At 35.0% G+C, this 18,853-nt stretch overlaps 1 protein-coding gene across 1 annotated transcript in view; it reads left to right on the top strand.

Moving 5' to 3' along the window:
* Positions 1–18,853, top strand: part of MTBP (MDM2 binding protein) — a 70,280-nt gene that overhangs the window by 6,269 nt on the left and 45,158 nt on the right. The window contains exons 5-11 of the mRNA XM_032415969.1: positions 1,201–1,259; positions 3,582–3,726; positions 4,740–4,857; positions 7,377–7,511; positions 9,507–9,601; positions 10,406–10,478; positions 16,487–16,604. Coding sequence (XP_032271860.1) covers positions 1,201–1,259; positions 3,582–3,726; positions 4,740–4,857; positions 7,377–7,511; positions 9,507–9,601; positions 10,406–10,478; positions 16,487–16,604 — 743 coding nt within the window. The remainder of the gene's footprint in view (positions 1–1,200; positions 1,260–3,581; positions 3,727–4,739; positions 4,858–7,376; positions 7,512–9,506; positions 9,602–10,405; positions 10,479–16,486; positions 16,605–18,853) is intronic.

An 18,853-nucleotide genomic window follows, 5' to 3' on the forward strand; every position in this document is an offset into this window, starting at 1 on the left:
ATATCTTGAACATTTAGACACCTTTAAAATGCATAGGGTTTCTGAGGATTATATAGACCACTGGGTTCACTTTCAGGTTTTTTGAACTGTGGTATAATATACAAGTTGGTACAAGTTGGTCCAGGTGATGTAAGTTGTGATTATTTTTTTCTTCATAAAATAGCCCGTCTTTGACTCATAATTAATACCTTTCATTTTAGTCTTCCACAGTATTTCATTACAAAATCCCACTTTTGTTTATTGCAGGAGTCACATATTACAATATTTCTATAAATTACTGGAGACTTTAAAAATTCTGTTTTCCTCTTTTCAAATTATATTTGTATGATTAATGAAAGGAGATCTTGTAGAACTGAGCAAAGGTTATTGAACCAGGAGTCATTAGAGGTAGTTTCTAGTTACATGATTGTGGGCCAGTCACTCCATTTTTCTAGTCCTTTATTTTCTCGTCCATAAAGGGTTGAGATCCTTTCAGGTGATTTCTAAGGTGCCTGCCGGCCTTAGAGTTCTTATCATCCCATGTTTCCCACCATTACTAAAAGAGTGTAAATGTAATTATTTCTAGTAAGTGACCTAATAATTATTTCCACAAGAGGGAGCTTGAAAACTATTTTTTAACATAACATGCCTTAGGTTTTCTAGACAATGGCAGGTTTGTAATAAAGGATTTAAGTAACTTTATGTTATATAATAAACTTTTGAGAAAAAAAATCATCATTTGGATAAAATGAAAAGATTTGGAAGAATTGGAGGACATCATCATATTTTCCATCCAGGGCTGTAGTATGCCATTCAGAGAAAAGCAGTAGCCTTCTTTATTAAACCCTTAGCAATACTTACTTTTAGGGTTCAGAAAAATGTTTGGTCTACTAGTTATGATTTATGTTTAATATACTAGATATAATTTAGAGTTTTTCCCCCCTCTTTTGTTAGTATTGTTTGTTTTTGATGGTGTGGCTAAAAAGTTGGACTCAGTGTTTGAATCTTAGCTTCTACACCTACTAATTATGTGGCTGAGGCAAATTATTTAAAGTAAGAATAATAATAGTAGTGCCTCATGGATTGTCATGAAGATCAAATAAGATAATGCATTTAACATACTTAATAGTGTCTGCCACATAGGTCCATTTAATTAATATTACCTATCATTATTATATGAAATGTGTGGGTGTGTTTTTCTAACTTACCCTTTTATTTTAGCCTATATGAAGAATCTGCAGAAAATTTGCATCAGCTGTCCGATAAACTTCCTGCTCCTGGTAATATTTTATGACTTTTCAATAATGTTTTTTAAAGATTTTATTTATTTATTTGACAGAGAGAGACATAGCGAGAGAGGGAACACAAGCAGGGGGAGTGGGAGAGGGAGAAGCAGGCTTCCCGCTGAGCAGAGAGCCCGATGTGGGGCTCAATCCCAGGACCCTGAGATCATGACCTGAGCCAAAGGCAGACGCTTAACTACTGAGCCACCTAGGTGCCCCATGTTTTCAATAATTTATATCTTATCTTATACCTTCTATGAATGAGTGATGAATTCAGTCTTTATGCTAGTGTCCTCACTTCTAATTTCAAAATTCAAAATGAAAAAAAATTTTTTTAGAGGGAGGGGAAGGACAGAGGGAGAGGGAGAGAGAGAATCTTAAGCAGGCTCCACGCCCAGTACGGAGCCCAATGTGGGGCTTCATCTCAGGACCCTGAGATCATGACCTGAGCTGAACTCAAGAATCAGATGCTCAACCAACTGAGCCATCCAGGCACTCTGAAAAATAATTTTTTAATTGAAGTTGACACAAAACACACTTTAATAAAGTATATTACTGAGACATTACAGTTCTCTTAATTGTTTTTATTTAGTTAGACAGAAATTAGAACTTAGAAAATTAAATACCCATCTCCGTTTCCTCATGTAGTTATTACTGAGGAATGTTTCCACTACATACCATTGTTTTCCACAGTATGTTCTATAGAACACTAGTCCTATGAATACCTCTGGGAGAAAGAAGTTCTTTAACCTAGGTCATTTGGATAACATTCTTATAAGGTGTGAGGCCACTATATACATTATCAAACAGAAAGTTATACAGTAGGGGCGCCTGGGTGGCTCAGATGGTTAAGCGTCTGCCTTCGGCTCAGGTCATGATCCCAGGGTCCTGGGATCAAGCCCTGCAACTGGCTCCTGGCTCATTAGGGAGCCTGCTTCTCCCTCTCCCTCTGCCTCTCCCCTGCTCATGCTCTCTCTCTCTGTATCTCTGTCTCAAATGAATAAATAAAATCTTTAAAAAATAAAAAAAAGAAAGTTATACAGTAAAAGAACCCGTTATTCAGCATTTTATTTTTAAGGATTTTATTTATTTATTTGAAAGAGAGGGTACAAGTGGTGGAGAGAGAGAAGCAGGCTCCCCACTGAGCAGGGAGCCGATGCGTGGCTTGATCCCAGGACCCTGGGATCATGACCCGAGCCGAAGGCAGCACTTAACTGACTGAGCCACCCCGGTGCCCCTACTCAGCATTTTTTTACAAAGCCCCCCCCCTTTTTTTTACTATAGTGGAAAGCATATTTTATAAAATATTGCATCATACTATTCTTAAAACTGTATTCTGTCTTAAATTTATCTTTCTTTGTGTCAATCAAGTAGCTGGCATCTAAAGTGAGGTACAATTTGGCATCTATAAATAATTTTGAAGAGCGTTCTTGAATATTGTCATCATTGAAAGTCATTTATTAAGCAGATATTTGTTGCATGTATTGTATGTCATGTACTAGGAGCTGAGTATATAATGAGTAAAGCATATGTGATTACCATGAAGGACTTGATAGCTCATCATCTAATCCTTATATTCAAGATCCTATTTTAGTATAAAGATCCCACATGGAAAATAACTGAATACATAGATAAATAAACATCAGTTTTTTAAATGAAATGTGTCAAATTCAAAATATGCATTGAAACATATAGTTGCTGTTTAGGCAAATTAGAATGCTTTCATTATCAAATTTCTATTTGGTTTCTGTTTCATTTATATTATCTTGGTCCTTTGGTAAATTTATAATTTCATAAAATGTGAAGTTTCATGGAGTTATACTTTTTTTCTTAGGAACTAATGATATTGTCAGTATAAATTGAGTTTTCTGAGGGTTTTATTGTCCTATACAAAGAAATAATTTATTTGAACATTACAATTTTATATTAATTCATTCCCTTTTGTATAAATTAAGTACAGAAAAATATACTGAAATTGCCCAGTTTTTTTTCCTCTGTTCAGTACAACAATAGCATTGATGATCTCAAGAGCAATATATATAATTAAGCACTGGTGCATAATTGGCAAGTAATTATGATAGACTCCATTGTTTCCTGGCATATGCTAGCTATTTCAAGATAACAAGGCTTTAAATCAATGATGAACATTTAGAAATTTTGAACTCCTAAAGATGTGTATTGTTTTGAAGAATTTCAGAACTTAAAGTTAAAATCCTTCTTTGTATTCTAAATAAATATAAAATTCAATTTTTTAGGGTACTATTTTGAGACATTTCTGATTTTCAGAAAAATTACGAAAATGCCTTATTCTCTTTCTAGGTAGAGCAATGATAGATATAATACTGTTGCCCTCGGACAAAGATCCTCCTAAATTGAAAGACTGTCTACCTACTGTGGGAGCACTAAAACATTTGAAGGAATGGTATTCAGCAAAGATTACTATAGCAGGAAATCATTGTGAAATGTAAGCTGTTCTGTTTTTATTGGCTCTGTGTTATCTGTCTTTACAATTAGCATGGTATCCTGTTTTTAATAGACTTATGATTTGAAGTTTTTTTTTTTAATGTGACAAGATAGTTTTATGTCATACTGTTATTAGAGGTTTATCTATTGAGAAGAATCTAGATTTTTCTTGTTTCATACTTTATATTCCTGAGGTATTTAAGTTTTTAGTAAATATCATCAATGCTGTTTTATAACCATTATTGAGCATTAATTATCTAAACACACTGTGTGCTTTTAAATAAGTGTGTATTGTTCATTGAGCACCACGATGAATACCATGGATACATGGATACACAGGATTTGTTATGTCATATTTGTTTTTTTGTTTTATGTGCAATGTAGAAACAAGTATATACGGTTGTGTTTTATGATATTTTAGTAAGGACCAATTGTATCCTTAAAGAAGTATTCAATTGGATTTATTAACTTCATGATTTTCTTCATTTAACAAATGTTTATTGAGCACTGACTTTATGCCAAGCACAGCAATAGATGCTGATGAGTTAAGAAAGCAAGATTTGATCTTGTTCATTGAGATACAGGGAGAAACAGGAGTGCTAATAGTCATGATCATCTGTGATAAGTGCTACTATGGAATTCCATACAAAGCTGTATGAGAAAAATTTAGGAGAGCAGTTCTCCCTTTGAAGATAAAGGACTGATACTAAGTCTGTGTGTGTGTGTACCTATGTGTATATCTGACACTTTTAAGCTAATAAGTAGTAATAGGAAAATCTGTACCTTCATCTGTAGTGTTAAGGGTAATTCCTCTTAACAGGGATATTGAGATTAAATGGACATGTAATAGTGACTCCCTCAGAGACTGACTTAAGGGATGCTCTATAATATTAGTAGATAAAAGCAGCAATAGAAACTGCATTTTTGCCTGTTAGGATTATAGTTAACTATAACCGTTAAATCTAAGGAAGATATAAAACCCTGTATTTAACCATCATAATCTTTTATTTATAGGAATTGTCAGAAAATTGCAGAATACCTCTCTGCTAATGTTGTATCTTTAGAGGATCTCAAAAATGCTATTGACTCAAAGGAATTATGGAGGGGAAAGATTCAGATATGGGAAAGAAAGGTAAGTGGATTTCTCAGTTATCACAGTTTGTAAAGCAGGCCTTTCAGCTTTATTTACAGCACAGATAATTTAAATGAATTTGAATGAAAATGTACCTCATAAAGATGTTCTAGAATAGCACTAAGAATTTTCTGCGATAATAGAAATGTTCCGCCTGTGCTAATACAGTGGCCACTGGCCTTATATTGCTACTGAGCACTTTATGTGTGATTACTTATGTGATGATTTCAACCAAAAAATAGAATTTTAAACTTTATTTTAATTATATAATCACCGTGGTTATCTTTTGGACACTGCAGCTCTAGAATCTAACAGTCTTTTAAAAATATAGAATTTGACATTAGTTGAGTTCATGTTGTTTATCCAAGACGCCTTATTTCATTACATGTGTAAACTACTGGAAAGCTGCTTAGAACATCTTAACTATAATACCATTTTATTTTTTTTTTAAGACTTATTTATTTATTTTTAGGGAGAGAGAGAGTGGGACCAGGGGGCGGGACAGAGGGAGAAGGAGAGAAATCTCAAGCAGACTCCTCACTGAGGGCAGAGCCCAATACTGGGCTCACTCTTACAACCCTGAGATCATGACCTGAGCCAAAATCAAGAGTCAGACGCTTAACTGTCTGAGCCACCCAGGTGCCCTATAATACTACTTTAAATGATCACTACTCTCTACTAATCAGCTCTGATTTTGAACAATTTTTTTTAACCTCACAAGATCCTAGATTTTTCAACTACAAGATGAAAATATTGGATTAGTTCAACTTCTCTGATCTTAAATTTCTATGAGACTCCAATTCTATTTTGGCATCTTTTATGATGAATGAATATATTGAGTGGCTTTTATAAGTTGTGTGCATGTTAAAGTAAGTATCTAGTATTTTATATATTTTTGAATATAGGTAAAACTAAAACAATAAAGTTTCTTGGAACGCCTGGCTGGCTCAGTTGGTTAAGCATCTGCCTTCAGTTCAGGTCATGATCCTGGGGTCCTGGGATCGAGTCCTACATCGGGCTCCTTGCTCAGTGGGGAGCCTGCCTCTCCCTCTGCCTGCCGCTCCCCCTGCTTGTGCTCTCCCTCTCTCTATATCTCTGACAAATAAATACATAAAATCTTAAAGAAAAATACCAAAAAACAATAAAGTTTCTTAATGTTTGTTCGGGGTGGCATGGGAACATGAGTTGGGTCTTATATTTCTATAAAGATTTATTGCACTAATTACTAGATTTTTTTTCCTTTTCAATTCACCCTTAACTATGGCTTAATAAAACTTCTAGTAAGGGGGCGCCTGGGTGGCTCAGTTGGTTGAGCAACTGCCTTTGGCTCAGGTCATGATCCTAGAGTCCCTGGATTGAGTCCCCATCGGGCTCCCTGCTTGGTGGGGAGTCTGTTTCTCCCTCTGACCCTACCCCCTCTCTCTCATTTTCTCTCTCTCTCAAATAAATAAATAAAATCTTAAAAAAAAAAAAAAAACTTCTAATAAGACAATAGGAATTAATGTGATTGGGTCCTTCTTGCTGATTTACATGTTGCCTCATCCTCACTTTGGGAAAGTTCAATCTGCAGGTAAACCTTCTCTGCAAGTGGTTTTAATGTAAACAAACCACAGAGCCAGCTTGAAGCCTGTAGGATAGAATTAGCTAGAAGAATTGTTTTTGTACACATTTTTTGAAACTGCATGTTTGCATACACACAAATAATGGCAGAGTTCTTTTCATGTGATTCTTTTATGAATAGGAAATTAAATGTTCATATCTCCACAAGATGAATTTAAAACTTGAAATCACTTGTTTTGGTGGAGAATAGCTTTTAGCATAGAGGCATTATAGTGATTAAAGACATAGATTTTGGAGTTAAATTGTCCACATTGAAATCCCTACTCTATTTCTTGCTAGTTTTGTGTGACACACTGGGTAATAGTTAGCCTTTTGGTGCCACAGTTACCTTCACCTGTAAGATAGGGGTCATAATAGCTCCTATCTCATAGATTTTTATGAAGGTGAAATTACGTAAAGCACAAAGTAACCACTCATTAAATGTTAGTATCATTGTTACCATTACTATTAAGACCCCTACTATTACTGCTTCTACAGGAATTGATCTTTTCATCAACAGTTTATTTTGAAAGCAAACTATGTGTGAGGCTCTGTCCTAAGAATTTGTTTGAATAAGACAGACAAGCTCTGTTTTTGCAGAACTTGCAGACTGATAGGAAGCCACATATTGAACAAGTATATGTAAAGGAAATTGTTTGGTTCTGGGGTTGCACAGAATGGGCTTAATACATTCTTGTGGGCTGTTATAGGGCCAAAGAGAGCTTTTCATGAAAAGATCCATATGTAAGTTAAAACAGGAAGGATGTATACACAAATGGAAGAACCACATTTTGAGTTGAGGAATCAAAAATATATTTCCATGTGGTTTTCTTCTCAACTTTTACATTGCAATAAGATGTATTGGTCTTTGTAAGTTTATTCATGGTATTTCTAACTGTGTTCTTTTGGTTTCTTTTCAGTTTGGATTTGAAATTAGTTTTCCTGAATTTTGTTTAAAAGGAGTCACACCTAAGAATTTTGGTACATCTTATTTAAATCCTTGTATTCTTGCCAAAAGGGTAATACCATCAAAGGATAAGAACATTTTACCGAAGGTAATCTATGTTTAATTCATTTTGCAATCATCCATTCATGCATATTTTTGTTCTTATAAGATATGTTTGAATCTTAAAATTAACTTTTCTAATATATGTGCTTAAATGTGCTCACTGGCATAATTTTTATTATAATTATAATTAAGCGCTTAAATTATACTGTGTTACCAGCATTGAATGTTGGCAAAACTATCATTATTTTGTTTTTAAAATGGAATGATCCTAACTTTAGATCAGTATAGGCCTGAAACTTCCTTTGGTGAGGACTTTGCTATGGGACCTTTCTGAGACTCAGTTTGGAGGGAATATGATACACTGGAAAGAGAACAGGCTTTGATGTTAGGTAGACCTGGGTTTGAAACCTGGCTCTGTCACCTATAAGGTGTTGTAACCTGGGTAGATTGATTAACTCATTCGTGAAATGAAGACAGTAACACACTTACCTTACAAAGTTATTACGAAGGTTAAATGAGGAAAGGGATTACACTAACTGACATTTGCTTCATTCACAGTTTAAGAAGTATTAGTTGTGTCCCATATCTCCATAGGTTCATTCTTAAAATGCAAATAATTATGAAATATAGCAATTTAAAAGGGTTTAGTTAGTTGGCTTTTTTTTTCACATTGGAAAAAATAACATAAGAAGAGGTATTTATATAGAAGCCCTTTAGAAATTCACTTTAAAAGACCCAATTCAAGAATGTGCAAAACAACAGTCACTGAAATTACAAGGATGTCAGATGGATGGGTAATATTTTCTGATCAAAGGGTAGTACAAAAAAAGGGCATATTTCTGATGTAAACACATTTCCCAATAGTTGTTAAGTTGTTAATTGCTTACTTTAAGTAACCTACCATGGCCATCATTCACAGGAATATTATATTCTTTTTTTGTTGTTGTTAAAGATTTTCTTTATTTGAGATAGAGTGAGAGAGAGAGAAAGAGAGAGAGCATGAGCAGGGGGAAGAGCGGCGGGCAGAGGGAGAAGCAGGCTCCCCGATAAGCAGGGAGCCCGATGTGGGACTCAATCCCAGGACCCCGGGATCATAACCTGAGCCGAAGGCAGTCGCTTAACCGACTGAGCCACCCAGGCGCCCCAATATATTCTTTTCTAAAGATTATAAGATTGATGACTTCAATGTCTCTTCTTTCATAAGACACCATTCAAGTATGGATAATATATTTAAGTTTTGCTGTTATGGATGGGAGTCTTAGGGTACAATCTCTCTCTCTCTCTCGTGTGTGTATTTATGTGTACATATACACATAATTAAAGATGGTGAAATTACTCAGCTTTCTGCAAAGTTTAAAACTTTGGGTAGTCTCCTCAAAATGTGTTTGCTTTTCTTTACCCTTCTTGTGAAGTATTGTAGCCTCAACTTCTAAAATATCTGTCCTCCTTCACTAGCTCACTGGTAGCTTAGTTTTAGACTCTGCCCAAAGAAATACTGCAATTTTATTTCTCTGAGTGGAGCTCTCTTTGTTAATTAGGACTCTTGGCTTTGCTAGTTCTCTTAACTTCTTCAGCATTTCTTTCAAGGATTTTTTTTTTTTTTTTTTTTAAATCTCAGCACACCACTCAGTCTAAGTTCATTCTGGAGAATCTTCTCTTTCTATCTCTCAGTCTTGCAAACGCTCTAAGTTTGTTTCTTCAATATCCTAGCTTCTTGGGTCACCTGTCTGTCTTGCTGAAAATAAACAGGAAAAGTTGAGAACTCTTGTCTTCCTTTGCTTGCCTCTTTCCAGACTCATTTTCCCTCTGTTAAAACTCTTCAGTTACTAAGAAATCTCTATGTCTGTCTCTACTCTGAAAGGTAGAATTAAAATGGAAGAAATTCTTGTCTGCTATAGAGGATTTAATGTTTGGCTTGCATAATGTGTAAACACCTGCTTTTAAAGATCGATTTTAAAGTTTTAAACTCTGATCACTAATTTGTTCACTTTTATTTTATTTGTAGAATTTAAAGTATTACATAATCTTATTTCTTTCATAGGTTTTCCATTATTATGGCCCTGCTTTAGAATTTGTGCAGATGATAAAATTATCAGATCTACCCTCCTGCTATATGTCGGACATTGAATTTGAGTTGTATCCTTTTATTTACATGTTCATTTTAGATTACATTTTCTGTGTCAGGTAGAATGTTTCCTCCACATTTAGATATTTGACCATGCTGGGGTTTTTTTCTTTAATAATATTCAGTATATTTTTCATTGCCATGGCTTTAAGAGAAGCTCTACAACTTTCAAAAGGAAAAAATCTTCCTTCAAGTACTATATGCTCCTAGAATAGGCAGAAGACTTTCTGGTATTGCTGCTCATTGCTAATGGGGTAGGGAGGATGGAGAAATGTTAGGAATATGTGGAGAAAAACGGAGTAATTTATATACTCCTGAAATGTGCAGATGTTTCTGTTGCCATCAGCAGGCTGGATATATAAGCACCAGTCCACTGTATCTTTTTATATACTTAAGTAAATACAAATGCTGTCTCATGTATCTGCAAATATTCGACAAATTTAGGCTGTCTTTTAAGAAAAGGATTTTTAGAAGTACACCTAAGAACAGAACATTTTATATAAAAAGAAATTGTTGCCTGGATTTGGAACTCTAGCATGGTGTTCTTAAATTTTTGTGTAGAAACTATAGTTTTTACAAATCTCTTTTTCTGGTGGTTTATAGGGATGCTCTTCATAGAAGCACTTTTTTCTTGGTATATTTTCAGCATTAGAAAAATACTTTTCCTTAAGGGGAGGAGCAATTGTGAATTCCTACAGTTAAAATTTTTAATAAATTAATCTAAGCACCTTGTGAATTAGAGGACCAAACTTGTTTTAGGGAGTAGTATTGTTTCACGGTTACCATTCTATCATTTCTTTAACTCCTTAGTGCAGAGGGTTGACAAAAAACAATACCAAACAGAATTCCATGTTGTTGTTGGAGCAGATTTCTTCTTTGCATGGCAAGGTATAGGTTTTTTGTTTTGTTTTTAACTTAACATTTAAGGATGGGTGAGAAAAGGGAATATAGTTTGTTAATCTGTTTTTGCATAATAATTTTGCTTCTTTAATATAACAAAGGATTTTGGACCTAATTGATATTAAGATACTTTGAACTTCCCATAATAACACCAAAGTACTCTGCAGACATGAAATGATATTAAGTTTTTGGAAGAGATTTTCAAAAATAAGCTTCATGACTGGTAATTTTGTTAGTTTTAAAATTTGAAAACATGTTAGATTATCGTTAATCTACTCCTTCAACATCTGATTTCAGTTATATGAGAAGATATTCGTACGCTTGCATTATCTTTTTCATGGTAGGACAGGTGGGTGGAAATGAGAAAAACTTCTAAAGCCTCATGGTATTATCAATAAGTTTTCAGTTTTTCTTTTTTTTTTTTTTTAAGATTTTATTTATTTATTTGTCAGAGAGAGAGAGCACAAGCAGGGGGAGTGGCAGGTAGAGGGAGAAGCAGACTCCCCACTGAGCAAGGAGCCCAATGTGGGGCTCTGTCCGAGGATCCTGGGATCATGACCTGAGCCGAAGGCCGACACTTAACTGACTGAGCCACCCAGGCATCCCTCAGTTTTTCTTTCTTAATTCTGGTGATGTTTATGGGGCGTCTGGGTGGCTCAGTTGGTTAAGCAACTGCCTTCGGCTCAGGTCATGATCCCAGGGTCCTGGAATCGAGTCCCGCATCAGGCTCTCTGCTCTGCGGGGAGCCTGCTTCTCCCTCTCCCACTCCCCCTGCTTGTGTTCCCTCTCTCGCTGTGTCTCTCTCTGTCAAATAAATAAATAAAATCTTTAAAAAAAAAAAAAAAATTCTGGTGATGTTTATGAGATTTGTGGCTATTTCAATTTTTATATATATATATATATATATATATATATATACACACATATACATATATATGTCATCTATTTAAAGTCAAGTATAGTTTTTATTGGGAAAAACTAAAAGTTTGCTTTTCTTTCTGGTTATTTACTGTGTTTCTATGAAAACAATTTTTAATGCACAGAATATTCATTGGCAATATTTATTTAACATTATTTTACTATTTTAACAACAAATAAACTATTTCAAACAATTCTGTAGGGAGGAAAATGATTATTAAAATTATAGTTTCCCCATGGCACTATAGTCAAATACTGGTTATAATTCCCTTAGAAAATTGATACAGTAATGGAAATAATGATTTTGGCCTTAAGATGCTTGACTATAGATAATTTAAAATTTTGACTTTCATGGTTAAGCGTCTGAATCTTGATTTTGGCTCAGGTCATGATCTCAGGGTGGCATAGTCAAGCCATGTTGGGCTCCACTCTGGGTCATGGAGCCTGCTTAAGATTTTCTTCCCCTCTCCCTCTGCCCCCACCCCCACCCCTTGCATGTTCTCTCTCTGTGTGTCTCAAATAAATACATCTTAAAATTTTGACTTTCAGCCTCTTTTTCCATAAAATTAAGTTTTTTAATAGTGTGCTTAAGTGTTTATTTGATGAAGTAGCCTTTGAAGGAACAGCCTGAAGTGTAATATTAGCCTGTGTTTTCATCCTCTAAAGAATACCTAATGTGAAATTTAAAACATTTATCTTTTCTTATTTATCCAACGTATATCTTATTATGTGCTAGACACTGTTTTAGGTATTAGGGATCCAGTGATGGATTAGAGAGATGAAAACTATCCTCGTGGAACTTACATTTTGGTGGGAAAAAGAGAAAATAATAAGAAATATGAAGAGGGGAGCCTGGGTGGCTCAGTCAGTTAGGCAGCTGACTCTTGGTTTTAGCTCAGGTCATGATCTCAGGGTCGTGAGATCCAGCCCCATGTGGGGGTCTGCGCTGAGTGTGGAGCCTGCTTAAGATTCTCTCTCCCTCTCCCCCATTCCTCACACTCCCTCTCTCCCCCTCCAACAAAAGGAACTATGAAGAAAACAAGCAGACTGCAATAGAGTAATAAGGTGAACTTACTTTAATCGAATTAATAAGATCATATATCTTTATAAAAATATGCATATAGAAATCTTGCAAAGTTGTATAGTAAAAAGAAAAAGACAGAAAAAGGAAAGAAAAAAAAGCACAAAGAATTAAAAAAAAAAATCTGTTCCTGCTTTAACCCAAGTAACTAAATAGTTCTCTGTTTAACCTTATCTAGTTCACCTAATTTTGGGGAGCCTCTTCATTCTAGGAAATGAGAATATCATTAACCATTTCACCTGTGTTTTCAAATAGGGGAGGGGAGGAGTATGGTAGAATAGAAAGTCTCAAGTAAGAGTGTATATACTTTAGAAAACTTAGATTTAAGTCCTAGTTCTACCACTTACTGGCTTATAGCTTTTTAAATTGTAAACTGTAAGTAATCCCTGTTTTACCTGTTGTGAAAGTTGCAATGAAAACCAATTGGAATATATTTTACAAACTGTGAAGTATGCTATAAAAGATGGTTGGTAACTAATTTTAATGTCCTTGAAGTTTATCTGGCCTGAATGATAGACATGCATATGTGAAATATTTTCCTGAAAGGTATAAAGCTCCAAATATCCTCTAGATATTTTGAAGATAAAATGAAATTTTTAGGAATCGCTTTTATAGGTAATTTTTCAAGTCAAAATCAGATACATACCTGTAATTTGTTTAATACAGGTATAAAATAATCCTTAATGCATCTCGTGATTGAAGACAGGCAACACTAATATTAGAAGCAAACTAAATGATATTTATATCGTATTTTCAGTTGTTTTGTTTTAAATTTGGTATATTAGATTGTCATTTTTATTGCTTCTTGGACAACGACTATAAAACATTAGAGTATTCTTGGGGTGCCTGCGTGGCTCATTGGTTGAGCGTCCGACTCTTGATTTTGGCTCAGGTCATGATCTCAGGGTCATGAGATCGAGTCCCGCATTGGTTGGGTTCCGTGCTCAGCACAGAGTCTGCTTGGGATTCTCTTTTTCCCTTTTCCTCTGCATCCTACCCCTGCTCGTGTGCTCTTTCCCTCTCTCTCCCTCTCTAAAATAAATAAATAAAATCTTTAAAAAATACTAGAGTATTCTTTATCAGTAAGGGACAAATAAATGATGGAATTTTTTATAGATGTTTCTACTTTAATGCAGCAAAAGGGATGATTTTTGGAAACATAATTTAGCTAACATATCTCTGAATGTGAAGCACTGTATTTTCCTTTTATACTAGGTCATAATTAGTTTTTTACATTTTTGAAAAAAGTAGTTTTGATTTGCATGCTCATTCTTTGAAATAATTCTAATGCTTTATAACTTGGTTTTCATTTATTTATTCAGCAGTTTTGTGTGAGGGGCTGGGGCAGAGACTGCCTGCTGTGTGCCCAGGGCTTGTTTCAGATGCTGGAGAGAATAAAATGGACAAGGTCCCTCCTTAGGAAGCTTTCATAGTACTTAAATTTTAGTGATTTATATGATCTTAAGTCAACTTCTGACTTTAAAAAAACAAATTTGATCAGCCCCAGAATAAAAATAAAAACCTTTTATAGTGAAGCTTATTTTATTAGATTAGTAAAAAATAAGAAGATTGTTAAGGAATCATGATATCTACTAATTGTATGACCAGGAAATATTTTTTATTTTGTTTTATTTATTTTTAAAAAAAATTTTTGAGAGAGAGCAGCAGGGGTGGGGGCTGGTAGTAGTAGGAGGGGTGGAGGGAAAGGGAGCGAGAGATTCTTAAGCAGGCTCTACACCCAGCATGGAGTCTGATACAGGGCTCGATCACACAATCCTAAGATCATGACCTGAGCCAAAATCAAGAGTCGGATACTTAACCAAACGAGCCACCCAAGCACCCCAGGAAATATTTTTTTTTAAAGATTTTATTTATTTATTTGACAGAGAGAGACATAGCGAGAAAGGGAACACAAGCAGGGGGAGTGGGAGAGGGAGAAGCAGGCTTCCCGGCGAGCAGGGAGCCCAATGTGGGGCTCGATCCCAGGACCCTGGGATCATGATCTGAGCCGAAGGCAGACGCTTAATGACTGAGCCACCCAGGCGCCCCCCAGGAAATATTTTTTTAAGAAGAGAGTTTGCAAGGTTAGAAACGTGATTCCCTTAGTGCCTGCTTGTTCAGGTGGTGCCTACTGAAAAGAATGAATCAAAGTTTTGAAATGGTATTTGGTTTTTAAATTCTGGAGATAGTATGATAACCTAGAAGCACCATCCTCAAGTCTTAGAGAGTATCTGATGATTAGTGCATGAGTGAGAACGAGTTATCAGAATCCAAGTTTGTTTTGAACACAGTATAAACAGTTGACATAAATGTATTTTGTAGGAAATTATAGTTTATGGGATTTAGAAATGTTTATTTTCATATTTGTAGCAAATGTTTATTCAAGAATAAGTTGTCTCAAACATTTGGCTACTTCTTTGCCTGGGTAGGACGTACTTATAATATCAGGCTTTAAGTTGTGCATTGAACTGCATTTAGCATCTCTAATTTGTTAAGCTTTAACTATAATAATTACATAATTAAGTTATAACTGGGCCCTGATCTAGCATACTCACAGCTTTTGTCTATCCTTTGGGCAAAATACTTTTGTTATGAATTTTGTGCTACATAGTCTTATTTATGCAAGTATGAAGAACTAGGATTTAGTGTTTCAAAGTTAAATATAGATCTTTTTATATTTAATGATTATTTTCTATTGCTAATATTTTTTATTTTTAGTGTCTAATAATTATGTGAAATACATTTGTCTTAGAATTAAAAAAAGGCGTGGCTGTAATAACAAAAATAAACATTTAATTTTCCCTTTTTTTTGTTCCTAATACACTTATTTGTATATCTAAAAATGCATAAGATAATAAATATCAGTAAAACTAATACATTATTGACTTAGTATCATATATGTCATGAGACTCATCCATCTACAAGTGACAATTAAGAGTGATTTTTCTGTTCCATTGATCTGTGTGTCTGTTTTTGTGCCAGTACCATACTGTCTTGATGATGACAGCTTTGTAATAGAGCTTGAAGTCCGGAATTGTGATGCCACCAGCTTTGCTTTGCTTTTTCAACATTCCTCTGGCTATTCGGGGTCTTTTCTGGTTCCATACAAATTTTAGGATTATTTGTTCCATTTCTTTGAAAAAAGTTGATGGTATTTGATTAACATAACATAATAAAATAAAATTTTAAAAGAAGTCATTCTTCATTAGAGTTGAGATCTATAAGGTATCTTACTTAAATTTCCCCAGAGTTAAAAAAAAATGTTATTTATTGGTTGTTGTAGCTTATATTTCTAAAATAACAAGCAAAATGTAGCTTTCGGAGTGCAGTTTGTTTTATTCAGTACCTAATCAAATTGAGATTTTGCCTAAATATCATATGCTGGCTTTGGGAAAACAAATATTTAATAAAAATCTGTATGCCCAGCCCTGGGAAGGCAAAGATGAATAAGCTGAGTTTTCTCACAAATCAGTCAGAAGCTGCTGTATGTTTTCTGGCATATGATTCATGGTTTCTTTGCAGTTTATACCTTATTAGGATTAAATCTCTGATTTCTAGGAACAGAGTTTTGAAATTACCTACAGATGTATTATAATTTTGAAACCAGAACAATAATCCATCCAGACAAAAGGTTATAAAATTATGGCTAAGTATGACAAAATCTTTTGATGATGGCGTTCCCAGCCTCTCACTCGTTTGCAGATACACAAAGAAATGATACCACAACCTGAACTTGAAGCAAATATTGTGAATAACAAGGTTTTCAGAGATCTGTAACTTACTGGAAAAGGGAGCCCATGTTTGACTACCTTGGTCTGATTTTTTACTTTTTTTTCTGACAGTTTGGGCATTGTTTTTGTTTTTCCAGTGGACTTGTGAGAGAGCATTACAAAGTACCTATTAGATAGGTGAAATTCGAGTGGAAAATTGTCAGGTGACACTATTTAAGAATTAATCTCAGTGTGCAGTCGCTAAAAATATGTTCTGTTTTATCCAGGTTGGTGCTCTCTTTGTATTGCCATGTGCTATTAGTAACACACTCATTCCACCTCCCAGCCAGCTCAGTTCAAGAAAATGGAGAGAATACATAGCTAAAAAGCCTAAGACAATCAGTGGTGAGTAGTAAATCGTTGTTTTATGAAATGGAGATAACATGCTTGATGAGAAAATAATATTTATTACTACTGATTAAAACGAACCCACATCCTTTTAAGATTTTTTATTATCTCTTAGTAACCTACTGTTAGTAATAACAAAGTGTATACTACCTTATTCAAAAAAATATCAGTGATCTAAAGGCCGAAGTTTTGATTAAGTAGATAGCTAATTATATTGAACATGGGTTTCTTAGAGACATTTCAAGAATGAAATTTATGAAAATAAAGGGGTGCCTGGGTGGCTCAGTCAGTTAAGCATCTGCCTTTGGCTCAGGTCATGATCCCGGGGTCCTGGGATCGAGCTCCAGGTCAGGCTCCCTCTGCCCCTCCCCCTGCTCGTGCACAATCTTTCTCTCTTGCTCAGTCTCTCAGATAAATAAATAAAATCTTTTTTTAAAGAAAAAGAAAAAGTGGTTATTTTATTATATGGTAGGTACATAAGAAAAAAAACTGGTGATTAAGTTTTCTAAAGAAATTAGAAGTTATTTAACAATTATATGTTATGCAGTGTTCTGTGTACTTTGGAAATATTGGCTCCTTTAATTCTTATAATAGCCCTATAAACTTATTTTTATATCCATTTAACAGACTAGGAAATTGGGGCTTGAAGAAGTTACAGAGCTGTTAATTGGCAGAATCTAATAGTTAATAGCTCTGTAACTTCTCCAAGGATTTGAACCCAGGCTCTTTGCTCTTAACTACTGCACTGTATTGCCTCTACTAGTTTATTACATTCAAAATGTCACTGTCAAAATGAAATCTTAATTTCTGTTGTAAAATCAGATCATTTATATCCAAACTTTAGTATTTTATTAGGTAATTACAGCTCAAAAGTTTTAGTTACTTGCCCAAAGTCATATAGCTAAAGAATGTTTCTTCATACTTTGCTTATATGTGTTTTTTTTATTGGACAATAATTTGTTTAAATTAGTTTTGAGCTTGTAGTTAGTTTTCGAGACCCATGATATGATGGGACTAAGAATTGGAATTTGAACATGCCCACCTGGATTGTTCTAGAAGAAATCTCTAGCAATACTCCAGAGCCATATAATCCTGAGGAATATGAATTTAAAATCAGCAACTTACACAGTATTATATAGGTGAGATACTGAAATCCATTTTAGCAAATGTTGAATTTGAAAAGGAGATGATAGCTATATGGAAATTTAAATTTAAGAGTTTGAGATTAGATCTATTATCCCCAGAGAGTGGTCAGGGCTAGAGATTTAGATTTTACCAGCTGTTTGATCTATTTTATAACAAACCAGCCTAAGACTAAGTGGCTTCAAAGAGCAAATGCTTTTATTTGCTCACAGTTTTGCAGTTTGACCTAGGTTCAGCTGGGCAGTTCTCCCATTCTCACCAGTGGTCACGGATGTGGCTGCACTGAGCTTGTGGGTTGTTCAGAAGTTGGGCTCAGCTTGGGATGCAGGGACAGCTATCTTTCTTTCCCCATGTAGTCTCAGAGCCTTTTCTCTTGCCCCATGGTTTCTTCATGTGATCTCTAGCAGGTTAGCTGGAATTTTTACATGGTGGCTTAAGACTCCAAAACGTACAAAAGTCAAAGCTGCCAGGAGTTCTAAGGCTTAATCCCAGAACTGGCCCAGCATCACTTCTGCTGTATTGTTTTATTTAAAGCTACTCAGAAGAGTGGTCCAGATTCAAAGGGGAGGTGATTAGACAAGGGTGTGAATACTGAGAAGCCACCAGTGTAGAAAGCCTCCCAGTGACTGTGTATAGGTAATAGTTGAAGCCTTAGGAGTAGTTGGACAAAACCATATAGACAGCATGACTAGAGAAGAGAGCCACGGCTAGGATCTTCAGAAATACCTGAATTTAAGGTAAAGGTGGAAGAAAAGCTAGGAAATGATTTAATAAATAGTGGTTGGAAGACCCTAGAGAGCTATAATCATTAACATCAACATCAAAGTATCATTTATTGCATGACACACTGTGGGAAATAAAGGGGAGTCAAACTGGGTCCTTACACTTGAGGAAGTAGTTGCACGGTCTTTTTCTTTGTGGAATTTGTAGTCAAGTGATGAAAGCACTTTGAAAAATCATTATAAATCCGTTTAGTCGACACTGCGAAGGTGAAGTGGAGGATACTTGCAGAGTGTTTGGCCTGGCATAGTCGCAAGAATTCAGAGCAGCTTCCTGGGGGAACAGATGTTCATGTGGTTAGTTGCACTGTACTAGTACATAAA

The sequence above is a fragment of the Phoca vitulina genome, unplaced genomic scaffold (assembly GCF_004348235.1).
Source record: "Phoca vitulina isolate PV1807 unplaced genomic scaffold, GSC_HSeal_1.0 scaffold18, whole genome shotgun sequence".
Classification (NCBI taxonomy): Eukaryota; Metazoa; Chordata; class Mammalia; order Carnivora; family Phocidae; genus Phoca; species Phoca vitulina.